The sequence below is a fragment of the Temnothorax nylanderi genome, unplaced genomic scaffold (assembly GCF_030848795.1).
Source record: "Temnothorax nylanderi isolate EJ_2023f unplaced genomic scaffold, tnyl_v1.0 TNYL_tig0209_pilon, whole genome shotgun sequence".
Classification (NCBI taxonomy): domain Eukaryota; kingdom Metazoa; phylum Arthropoda; class Insecta; order Hymenoptera; family Formicidae; genus Temnothorax; species Temnothorax nylanderi.
In genome coordinates this window covers 299209-312476 of record NW_027249271.1, presented here as the reverse complement: position 1 = coordinate 312476, position 13268 = coordinate 299209, and the positions used below count along the sequence as shown (strand labels likewise).

Below are 13268 nucleotides of genomic sequence, written 5' to 3'. Positions count from 1 at the left end.
GGCGCGGTGCGCCCACATTTATTTTAATCTATTCCAATTTATTTACGATAGCGAGCCGCTGATAACGGCTCGGAGCGGCGAACGCCGCCGAAGGTGGTCGATCTCTGCCGAACGCGAGCGCGGCGCCAGGAACCGTAGTTTCGCGCCGTTCCGATACTATCGATACTAAAGCTCAAAAGTATCGATATTTAAATATCGATATTGTATAGCCCATTCCTAGTTCTGATATCACCCCTGGCGCTCGTCTCATCCAGAGAGTTGGCAACCCTCACTGAATTTTATCGTTTCGAAGGAATATAAAACCCCGACTCCGGGCCCAAAGAATCCCTTCACTCTCGAGCTAGCTCCAGATCCGATCCATCGCTGAACGCTAAACCAAAACTCCATGTGCAAATTTCAAATATCCTAGTCGAATAGAAAATTAAACATTTGAATTTTTGTAGCACCCTTTGACACAGCAATATTTGTATACTCAAAAAATATTAGGACAAAGGTATAAGAATACGAAAAAAATGATTTCAATAGAGATATGTTCTCATATGTTTATACTGGTACAAGTAATAAATTATGATTTTTAATTATATTTAGTGCAATAAAATTGTTATTTTTGTAAAAGAACTAACTAACAGAAATAGAAGACTCGATCTGTTAATTTTATGCCCAAGGCATAAAAAATAAAGACTGACAATGAGTCGGCTACATTGTCGCACAGTGTGCCAGGCATTCTAACAAAAATAATCATAACATCGTTAATTCTTCGACATGAGCCTCGCGGTAAAAAATCTTAAAAGTACATACTATTTTTTAAAATAAAAAATATCGATTTTTTAACTTTCTACATTTTCTACCTTCTAACTATATTAAAGAAATTTCTCCAAGCAACTATACTATAAATTTTAAATAATAGATATTAAAGGAATAAGAACTAATAAAAATTCGACATTGTTATAAGCAGAACTGCATATAATTTTAATCAAATTATTTACTATTTTAATATAAGACAAATGACAAAAAATGTAAACCAAAGTTTAAAATAAAAAGATGTCTTTTTCAACAGCTATTAAGTCAATATATAAATTTATACAGCAAGTGTAAATTATATCGCGAATTAATGACAGAAAGGCCTAAATCAGTTTTTAATTATACAAAAATTACACCGCACATCGAAATAACATGTAAATCAAAAGGAGAGAAATAACATAAATTGTGGATATATATTCATTTATTTAAAGAGACATTTTCCTTTGACAGTCAACACGTTTGAGACTTTCCGAAGTTGTATTATTACAAATTGTGGTCTCACTTTTTTTTTAGACCAGAGAGATTTCATGTTGCATGCCGATATTAGATTTCGGATTAGTTACAATAAAATGTACGAAATAATTCTTTCCGAATAAATCGTATTAAGGAAAAGAGTAGGACGCGTTCTACCGGAAGATATAAAAAAAAATGAGAAAAAATTCAAACGTTAAGTAATATCTGAAATTATACTTTCAACGCAGGGACTCTAACAAAACTCGTGACACGAGAGATTCGGAACTTTTATTACGACATTATAAATGCACAAAACATCTTAAAAATATGCATATATGTGTAAATACGTATATTATATGTATATGGGCGTAATCAAGAGAACGATAGATTTTATTACAGTATGGTAGAATGAAGTAGAGAGTGCTACGCGCGATCGGAATTATCCTTGTATACATTCTATATCTCTGACTACTTTCTACCTTCTTCCTTATATATATTTTTGTTCTTTCTTTCTCTTTATTATTTGCTATCTCTCTCTCTTTAACTTAAGTGCTAAGTGTAATGCGCTAGTCAACTGCTCGACTACATTCCGCGATTACGCGCGTAGTACGCACGCATCTGCAGTTTTATTAATTAAATTATAATATGTATTAGTTAATTACAGATCGGATATGCTTTTCAAGCGCTTCTTCGAATCTCTACGGAAAAAGTAGATATATAAGTTACCCAAGGACGAGACATTATAGATAACGAAATAAATTCTTATATTGTATTATAACAAAGCGTAATTGTATTATAACAAAGTGTAATCGCGATTTTAGCCGCAAAGACATTTTTGTATTGAAATAACTTGAATTTTATAAATAATAATTATTTTTTATCACCGCAAATGCGTTACGTGTATCTCGTTGCAGTACATAATTCTGAAAGAGAATTATTTTGCTTTCAACAAATATCATTTTTCTTCGTCGGTAAAACAATTCATTATTTCATCATGCACAACAAAATTATTAATGTGCAACAAGTAAATAACGTTGATATTAGAGATCTACATTTAATTTCTGATTTTTTCCGCTGTTAACGGACCTTTGATTCTCATTTATAAAATAATTCGACGAGATTTTTCCGGATTTTCCCATTCGAAATCGCGACGGACAAACGCGCGTATTCGCTGCATCGATTCCTTCGAAATCTCATATTAATAAAAACGTACTCTATCCCTTACCTGCTGTAAGATCAAAAAGGATAACACTTAGAATGAGAGATCAAGAAAGAGAGACAGAAAAAATGACGGTTCGAAGGAAGAGTGAATGAAAAGAAGGGAAAGAGATATACAGAGATCAACAATATAGAGATACGAAGACTAATACCGTATCACATCTCTATTAAAAAAAAAAAGCCACAGCACAATTATTACAAAATCACTATCAGTTTCTCATTGAAGATTTCATCACTTTATCGTCAATTTAATCATTGTTTGATTGGTTATACAAAAACGAGAATAAAATACGAACGCATTATCTTTTCTATAATCAAATTTGAATATAAGAAATTTTTCATGTTTACATAAAAATAAAAAAATATGGATTGCGTGCATATCTTATAATGGATTCGCATTTGATTATGAAAGAAAAATTGCATTTATGATGATAAAATAAAGATAAAAATAGTATTCGTTCCAGTTTAATTCTATAAGTGTACAAAAATTATTTCTCAAATAATACTCTATTTTGAATTAAATATTAATAGGTGATAATCCATTTTTTTCAGATCTTATTAACGACAATATTTTTGCTAATCGGATATAAATTTATTGTTATTGAAATAGAAATATTCTCCGTACCAAACTAATTAAGATAAAAAAAAATCCTTGCAAAATCATACTTATTCGAATTTACGGCCTAATAACACACTATCTTTCTCTCTCTCTCTCTCTCTCTCTCTCTCGTAGATATATGCATCAGCGACTGCGACTTATCAGCTATTCTTATCGGTGCCTTCTTACAATGTCTGGACCAGACTAAAAAACTCTACAAGAAGGTGCCATAATTGTGGCAATGAGAGATTCATTAGACGCACGTAGAAAGGGGAAGGAAGCAACAGCCTCCTTCTCACGAATGTCAATTTCTTTTTTTTTTTAGTACAAAAATAGATTTCGGGCACAGATCGCGCAGCCCCGTGCAGGAATATTTTAGGTGTGCATTTTAACAAAACAACTGAATTTAATATCGTTATACCTGTCGCAAAAAAAAAACGATATCAGGTGGCTGTGGGCATGGAATTGGTATATTTCTCACCTTGACGGATGCAGAACTTTTTTATTATTACGTTTCTCAAAGTTGTTATAATATCGTGTGGGTAAGCGAAGAATTGCATTATCGTAACATCCGAGGACGTGAACGAATGCGGCGAACGCAGGATGTGCAGAGAGCTAGAATGTCAACTACCACATTGACTTACAGTAATATAATCGTATATAATGTAACAATGCAAATTATAATTAACAACGTATAATTACATACTATGAAAGAACGATGAAGTTTCGGTTTCAACTGGCAAAAATTTGTCTCGACATTATCCGTCGGACAGCGCGACGCGAAGGATGAGAACATAATTTCGCGGCGAGACTGCGCGAAGTCGCCCGATCGAAGAACAAGAGTCGCCCGTAGAAAAAAAGGGGCAGAGAACTACATTAAATCTTTTATTATCTCGCAACATGCTCAATAATAACCGATAGTCTCAAGTTGTAAAGAAGAACGCGAACTCGTATCCTTTTACTGCGACGGCGACTTTAACGGCGCGGGCGCCCATATCCTTACCGCAACAAATTACGATATGTTTTTTAATTTAAAGTACGGGAAAAAGAATCTTATTAATCGGCAAACGCGATTCCTCTTCATTAAGAATATTGCGTGACGGGTAAGTCCCGTCGGAATTAAATTATGAAGTTTAATCGAGGCGATCTGGGAAATTCATTGTTTACGTAAGGAGACGAACAATGGGACGAGGAAGAGGATACGAGCTCGTCCTTGAATATTTATTTTTATACGTACATATATCACGTAACTCAACGAGCGATTGCGACTGTCTTTCTTTGCGACGATACGCGTTGTGAGAACTTATTATAGAGATTAAAGAACATACGATCATATTTCATCGCTAAAGATCCTCGAAGTGCAGGAAAATTTTGTCATTCTTTCGCCTTGGCACTCTTGTAATTCGTCGTAGTCGCATCAATTGCAACTGCGTCGTACGAATAAATCGAAAGAGTCGCTCGTCGAGTTGCTAATATCGGGTGTATAAAACGAAGAGAAAGCTCGTGTCGAGCTCGTCGACTACGTCTACGTTAATTATGATTAATCGATTCGCGCATTAATCGATAATGATTATTAATCATGCTATTGATCGTCGCTTTGCTCGCCACGATCGTCGAAACAAAAAGGAATACATGATCGAGGAGAAAAACAATGCATGAGTATCTTCTGTTTTTACATACTCGCTTGTACTAATTGTAAGTCTCTCTTAGCTCCCTCCCCGATGATCGTGCTCTGCTCGACGAGATGAACCGGGAGGTCTCAATGAGAGAAGACGCATCCGAGTAAATTACAAAGATGCGCGAGGAAAGCGCTAAGTGGATCAAGGCGCTGTCCTTGATCCTTTCGATTGTCAGACAATGCAAAATTAATCATTGGCGCACAAACGTTTTCTTCTACGTATTAAAAATTTGCCTCGAGAAAAAGGATTATTTCAGAATAATAATAATTTACGTCACGTAAAACGATAAAATCCGTTCAAGCATGCGGCAAGAAACTTTATGTAATTGTAGAGAGTTACGAGTTAATCGCATAGCATTCCTAACGTTATCTCATCTCGCGTAAAACATTATTATGTCGAATAACATCGCATGGCGCATTACATCAGCGAGGAGTGCGTAAAACTTTTACACGCCAGCGGTCATGCTGGTGCTCATATATTGTCGATCCTCCCCGCATAAACGTGAAACTATTGTATTATACGATTCCGTTTCTGTATTATTCGATGCGGCGATCGCTTCGCTTATTATCGGCATTGGGTCACGATCGACTCAGCGCACCCTCGGCTCGCATCGAAAAACGTTCCGTCATTACTTACTGACACAATGTATATATATACGAGTTTATCGAGCATGATACCTGTAACAGCATCCGCGCTCCCATCGAAGAACGGAGAGAAAAAACTAGAAAAGACTTCAGACTCGTGCTTCAGCAATGAATAAGGGAGAAAGGAAAAAGAGAAAAGCCGTACGTGGCTTGTGTGTACGTGAGTATACGTGTGTATATGTGTGAATGTATTTTTATACGTTTACATTTGTGTATGTGTATGTGTTTGTGTGTGTGTCAATATGAGAGTTGACCTCGACGTAGCACTAATAAATTCTTTACCCGTCGTGAGTCCGGAGAATCTATCTGAGGACCCAGCTCTAAAGATCCGCTACTTAAGAAGATTAAACCGACGAGAAGTGCAACATTAACGAAATATCGATAGAAATTTATAATGTATAATATATATTATTTATATATAATATATATATTTATATGTAATATATACCATAAATGACTTTTGTATATATATATATATATATATATATATATATATATATATATTATGTATATGTATATATAATCATATATTCATCCATTCGTCCAATATATATATTATACTCTGGAAGGCGACAGTAGAGAGACTACTGAAGTAAATGCATAATAATATACGCAAAGAACGAAGACATCGATTTTGAAATTTCTCTCTTGCCAGTCGTATCACTCTTTTTTTTAATTTTATTTTTGCGGGGACCGTATTTCTTTCCCACGCGCATTTCTCCGTTCGTCGGCTTCGTCTTTTCCTTGCGATAGCTTTTCAGATTCATTCGATAAATCAGCATCTATACCGCGTTTCTTTTTCTTTTTTATATCCTTTACAGCGCAAATAATGCAACATACGATCAGCAACCTTAGAAATACACCGAAGAATCTCGCATAAAATCCTAGTGAGATCCAAAAATGATAGCGTCCCAGGTTCTCGCTCGTTTCTGTCATGAGAATATAGCAAGATTCCAAGATAAGGAGATAGAGCGAAAGAAAGAGAGAGAAAGAAATTGATAGAGAGCGAAAGAGAAGGATGAGAGAGAGAAAAAGAGAGAGAGAGCCCTGAGTGATAACAAGGAAGATGAATGACGAGGAATGAAGTGAAGAATGGGTACAAGTCTAAGAAAAAAAAAAATATTCGCTTAAACATGTTGCACGAACTCCGGATTGAGATACGAGAAACCCATAAATTCCGTCTGGTCCAAATTCATCATGAACAGCTTATCCGTGGGGGTCAGATCTGTCTTCTCCGAGGTGAATTGCTTGTCGAAATTACTCACATCCTTACGATGTTGCTGCACAAACAAGAATAAGTCGTTTTAGACATTTTTTTCAAAAATATCTGCAACGAAAATACTTACAATTTTTGGCTTAAAAGGTGGCTGCACCTCGCGATTCTCTATCTTCTCCCAATCGATACGCCGGAAAAATGCGTGGCTTCGCACATCGTCCTCGCCGCGCATTCCGCATCCCAGTCTCTTGCTCGGATTCTTCGTGAGAAACTGCGACAAACGAATTTTGTGCGTAAGCTAAAAATTTCTAATCAGCTGGACGTATTATACACATATTCGCACATTCGAATAGACTACACTTTTGTTAAACATTTTTATTATTAGTTTTTAGGACTACACTGCAAATCCTTTAGCTGAAGCTCTTCTTACACATTTCTTGCCGTTTTAAATCACATTATTCAACACGATTGAACGTATTAACTTTTAATTTAATACGATTAAACGTGTAAATGATAATAACACATAACTTAACATAACACATATGAAAAAACATGTAAAAAGAACTTCAGTCGAGTGTGTCATTTTTATGCGTGTAAAAATCCCAGGTAGCAAACACAAGTCATTTTGACGTCAAATTTTGGTCCTTTACTGACCATTCCTGACGTCACTAACTGGCGGCATAATGACGTTAAAATGACGGTCTAATGTCACAGACAATTGACGTCATTTTCTGACGTCTTATTGACGGCAAAAATAGGTCCATTGTACGACATACCGGTTTCTAGAAATGTTTTTTATAAAATTAAAATGTTAAAATGTCTACTTGATAAACGTTTATAAAAAAATGTTTTTTTTCTTTATCTAAGAAAAAAAAACTTTTTTAACTGTTTCGTTACATGCCATGTGCGTATAGCCGCTCTCAAGGCGGTCACCCATCCTAGTACAGTACCGCGTCCGAGTCGCTTGACTTCGATGATCTAGTGGACAGTGACGATCTTCTCACCCTGATGCTTCCTTATTAACTGTACTTGTCTATAACAGGTACATCTTTAAAGTGTTCAAAAATCTTGTAATGATAATCTTCTTGATAGCTATAACACTGCGTGAAATAGTTATCATAAAACTATAATCACACGCAACTACATCCACTTATACCATAAATTCGCCACTTCAATCATAAAGTTGCTAAACAAACATATTGCAGTTAATTTTGTGGTTTTTATTTTATTATTACTTTATTAAACAATATTAAGAAGTAAAAATAGTTATATTACAAAAAGACCTTATTTGGACGACTTTAAGACGTCTTTAAAATGACGTCTTTAGATGGTCTAAGAAATGACGTCTTATAAACGTCCATTATTAGTCGCCGATGTCATAGACTAACCTAACCAAAAATGACTAAAAATAGACGTCATAATGATGTTATGGAATAACGTCAGTATAATGTCATTTTTAAAGACATAGTCGCTTTTTGGTCATTTGACGTCATTTGTACAAACATGACTAGTATTTGACGTCAAAATGACTTGTGTTTGCTACCTGGGATAACACTTGGATTTGCAGTGTATTTACAAATCTATAGAGTTTACATTAAAATCTTAACAGAAACTGTCACTTAATTATTCAACATTAAAATTCAAGAAATTGCGCCAATTTCTCCCGACATTTCTACTGAAGGAAAATCCTGAACTTTTTCTTATAAAGTCCTTTATAATGTATTTAAATAAATCTCTCGAGACTCCGTATAAAAGCGTCTAAACTTATTTAAATTCCAGAAAGCTCTAGAGATAATACGGGCATATAGAAGACACGCATACCGCTTTACAAACTTCTTTGGCTTCTTTAGACAGACTCTTCGGGTAACTGACATTGTGGTCCGTGATCGCGGAAAAAAGTTCATCCTCATCTTCGCCGTCGAACGGTGGCTGACCCACTAACATCTCGTAGAGTAAAACACCGTAAGCCCACCAGTCCACGGATTTCCCGTAAGGTTGATATAGGATGATCTGCGCAGAAATGAGAAACTCCGACAGGTAAAACAACACCGAAGTTCCGCTTATTGGATATCCAAAAATATACAACGCATTTCTTGCGATATTTAAGTCGACCTTTCGCAGCCCAAATTTCGTGTTAATATAACATGCATTTTTCAAAAATAAATTGCTCCTCGCAAATTAAACTTCAAGAGCAAAAATAAATAATGTAATATCATCTATCGTTCAATTTAAAGTTGATTGTATCTCAGCAAAAAACTTTAATTTGAAGCTTAATTAGCGGGATACAGAATGTTGATATTAGAACAGTTGTGAGAAAAGATAATTTTCCCGTACATTTCTGTCAAGGAAAGATCGATTTAAAACTTCATAAAGAATGACAGTACATTCCATCACTCACGCGTCAATATTCTGCAACATCTTGGTCATACAAGTTTTGTTTAAACATTTACCTCGGGCGCGATGTAATCGGGCGTGCCGCAGAAGGTTTTGGTAGTCTTGTCGCCGGTAATGCCCTCCTTGCACATGCCGAAGTCCGCGATTTTTATGTGACCGTCCTGGTCCAGCAAGACATTGTCCAGCTTGAGATCGCGGTAGACGATGCCGCGCAAATGCAGGAAGAACAAGCCGATTGCTATTTCAGACGAGTAGAATCTGTAAACGAGGAGAGCGGCGCTTGAAGCACAAGGCCAACGTATACTCGTCGTCGAGATCGATTCCAAGAATAAGATTTACGTTGAAACTGCGCGGAACGCCGTGAATGCGGAATAAAATAATGAAATCGACGGCATTACGGACACGGTTAACGAGTAAAAATTAAGGTCACGACGACGATGGCGATAACGACAAAGCGAAGCCAGGCGGCGCGTACGTCCGCCGTCGACGAGACACATCTCCCGGGTACAATCGGTTTTCATTTCGTATTCGGAACGTGTTGAGAAAGTTCGACAACGTGAATCGCTCGAGAGTTCCCGTCCGCGGCGTTCCCACGTCGTCGTCGTCGCCTCTCACGGCGCTTTAATAGAGTTAAGGATATCGATCCGCAAGTTAAAGCAGAGCACGTTCATGAACACTAAAATACTCACACTGCCACCGGCTCTTTAAATTTGCCACACTGCTGTATTTGGTACATCAGATCGCCGCCGTTCACGTATTCCATCACGAAGTACAGGCGATCCTGAAGCGGAAAGCAGAAAGCGGATCTTTGTAAGCCGTGTAAGCAAGTGTCTCGGTTAATCTTTCATTGCGTTTCGCATCGTTCGTATACGAGAGAGCTTGTATACTCTTTGCTCGACGCTCCTCATTGCGGAAATTTTAATAGGAAACTTAACCAGAGCGGATTAATTCATTTTGATAACGTTTGAATCAAACTTTGAAAAGATAAATGAATGAAAGTTTTATTTTTGTAGCAATTTAAAATAGATTACGGTTTATAGTACAATTCTCGTAAATTTTAAGCTAAATATATTCAAGGTATTTAATATCTCTTTTAAAAATTGCGCTATACAAAGATTTCAGGTATAAATAGAAATAAACACAGTCGTACAATTTGTAATCATTTAATTAAATGTGTAATTCAAAGTCGTATTCAATCATAATCGTAAATAAAGAATGTATGTAATTCGAACGAGCAAAGAAAGTATTGTATGTACCATCGTTTGAAAACAAGAATGCAATTGCACCAGGAAGGGCGGCTTGTTCGAAAGCGCGAGTACACGTTTCTCAACCATCGTGCATTCCACATCGTCGTCCTGGATAATGATGTCCTTCTTTAAGATTTTGATGGCGTACAGTTCATCCGTGCCTTTTCTTTCCGCCAGCAAGACCTTGAATTGAATTAATTGATTCCATCGGGAGATGCGATTGCGGCCGATCGCGAGGTAAAGCAGCCGTTTCTCAAGATTGTTAAAACTTACCTTGCCAAAGCTGCCTTTGCCAAGTACCATTAAGAAATTGAAGTCGCTAGCTCGTATCAGATCGCTCTTGCCCATGTTGTGCGGCACATCCTTGTCCTGGGTCGTGTGTGTCTTTTTCGTCACCGAAGTTTTCTGAATAAAGTCAACGAAAGTATAAATCATGCCGGGACTGGACAATCGTTATTTAAAATACAAAATAAAAAGTAACATTTCAGATAAATTTTTAATATCATTTTAAATATTATGTAAAATCACCTCGTTATCTTTATCGAAAAGCTATATCAGACATTTTAAACAAACTATTTCAAACTTAGCTTTAACTTATTTTATACACTGAGAAAAAAATGTGCTTACTTTTAGTAAATATATTTACTAAAATTAGATTTACTTAATTTAAATAAATAATGTTAAAATGTAAAACTTATTAATTTGACTATAGTAAACTAAAATCAGAAAATGTTTTCTTCTTGAAACGTTTACTTGAATCAAATTCAGGTTTACTATATTACAGTGTAATAGTTATTGAAATATAGTAAATGAATTTTTAAAATACTAAATCCGAATCTTTTAATTTTAGAAATGGCATTTTAATAAAAATATTTGCTTAAATTCACGTTTCCAAAGTTATAAAAATAATAAATAGAGTACTTATAAGAAATAAATATTTTCTTTAGTGCAATTTATTACATTTGAGGAAACGTGAAAATCGCTAACTTATAAAAAATAAGATTCATATCTCTATAAATATTGACTATATTGTACAAAGTACTTCTTAAAGTTTATGAATTCTTTACTTAATAAGAAAATGCATTTTGTTGAAAGTAATAAATATAATTGGAAAATTACTAATTAGTAAAAAATAAAAATTATATTTCAATAATCATTGACTGCATTGTAGTAAATACTTGTTATAATTAATCAATTATTTCCTTTATAAAAGAATTATGTTGTTCAAATAAATACAAACAGTTTCTTATTTTTAAAAAATGCGTTCACAGTTGTATGCAAACTCGCAATTTACTAAAATTAAGGAAATTTTCTTTTTTTTAGTATATTTTTTTCTCAGTGATTTATTTTAAAAATAAATCACGAGTCGCTAAATTGCCCAGTAAGTAAATACCCGCATTTTGGTTTTGAGCTCGGCGAGGTCGACGCCTTCTTCAGGAACAGGTACATTGTAGAACTCTCCTTCCTCTTGAGTGAGGAGCTTGAACCACCCACTTGCAGGCGCTTTAATAAGCTCCGATATGCCAAAGGATAGGGATCCCATAAAATCGTTTCTGGATGTTCGATCCCAGTCCCATACCTCGATCAACAGCCGCCTGTCTTTATCCTCGGGTTTGAGGTCGCTAATGGTAAAAGCCAGATTGCTTAAGCGCTGCTTTTATCTTACGGAGGTAGTAATCCTTGCAATCTCCCCTAACTCAATCTCAAGATGTGACTTTCCTATACTTCGATGATCTTGTGATTTGTCATAAAGTAGAGAACTTGACATAGAGTTATTTATGAGTTATATTTGAAGAACTACTAATCTATTGCGTAATTCAACGTCGATAAAATAGAATAACTTGGTAAGGTTTAAGACAAATTACACGCACTACAAATATTTACTATAATCTTTTGCTTAATATATTTTATGATTTAGAAAATATTTTGTCAAAATCGAATCTATAAGGTTTATTTTATTTCATGATTTTAATTCGATAAATAAATTAGAAACATATCTAGCATTTTAAGTTACGTAATGTTCCAGCTCGTCAAGCTTAGCTGGAAAGAAACATCTCGAAACTTCATCGTTAGAGGAATATTTTAATTCTCGAATAAAGAAAACTAATTGTTCGATGCGAATCTGGTGCTCGATTAGTGTACGAACAAAGCGACTTACAAAATGATTGTCTCGTTCCATTCTGGATTTAAGTTCGACTTGATTGTCTTTGTTTTCTTCTTCACGTTGTCCGCATCCGGGATTAGCTTCAGCTTAACATAAGGATCCGATAGCCCATTCGGATCCATGGGAATGAGATTTCGTCCCTCTCGCACTGCGAACGAACAAATCGAGGTTTTTTCCGGAAAGAATTCGCGAACAGGAAGACGCGAGATAGCTGCGGAGCATGCACTTATCCGGAAAGCGAGTTTCACGTTCAGAGTACTTTGAAAGTATCGATTGCTTAAAAAATGCTCGCAAACAAACTGCAAGATACACCGAGAATTATCAAATATCAATTGTAAGCTTTGAAACATATATAATTTTTTTTTAAATTATTAATCGTAATATTTATGCATTTTTAAAATTAATTCATAACATAATGTTCTTCAATTATTTAAAATTGAACACATGCTTAAATAAGGCTCTCTTCACTTCTTATTGAGCTTCTTTTCTTGAACGAATCCCATCGATCTTTCTTATAAACTGCCCGAAAATCATTAATATAATTTCCATTTTATATACTTTACGTCAGATATGACCGACGTTTTATAATAATGTAATTAATAACCTACTGGCTGGAGGTGAAACGTGGCTAAGAAGAATGTAATTAAGAGGAGAAAAATCACGTTTTGTTTTGCACGAAGAAACCTCTAATCCATTTTACCGCTATAATTTTAATTAAACCTCGAGAACATGACTATCCTGGTAACCCGATCGGGCTCGCCGCGAATGAGTTCGAAGAAACCTAATTTTCGAGATAATCGACAGGTGATAAGAGCTTCGAGGCAGCCGACGTACCGCTTCTCCGGCGATGCTTA

The 13268-nt window shown here is 35.4% G+C and overlaps 1 protein-coding gene across 2 annotated transcripts in view; it reads right to left on the bottom strand.

Annotated features, from left to right (window-relative positions):
* Positions 1–1204: 1204 nt before the first annotated feature.
* Positions 1205–13268, bottom strand: part of Pkc53e (Protein C kinase 53E) — a 71589-nt gene continuing 59525 nt past the window's right edge. For both annotated transcript variants that reach the window (XM_071717328.1, XM_071717329.1), the window contains exons 6-14: positions 12409–12562; positions 11644–11872; positions 10524–10655; positions 10260–10433; positions 9693–9784; positions 9060–9261; positions 8431–8619; positions 6740–6880; positions 1205–6673 (exon numbers count right to left, since the gene is read on the bottom strand). In XM_071717328.1, coding sequence (XP_071573429.1) covers positions 6521–6673; positions 6740–6880; positions 8431–8619; positions 9060–9261; positions 9693–9784; positions 10260–10433; positions 10524–10655; positions 11644–11872; positions 12409–12562 — 1466 coding nt within the window. In that variant the 3' untranslated portion in view covers positions 1205–6520. The remainder of the gene's footprint in view (positions 6674–6739; positions 6881–8430; positions 8620–9059; positions 9262–9692; positions 9785–10259; positions 10434–10523; positions 10656–11643; positions 11873–12408; positions 12563–13268) is intronic.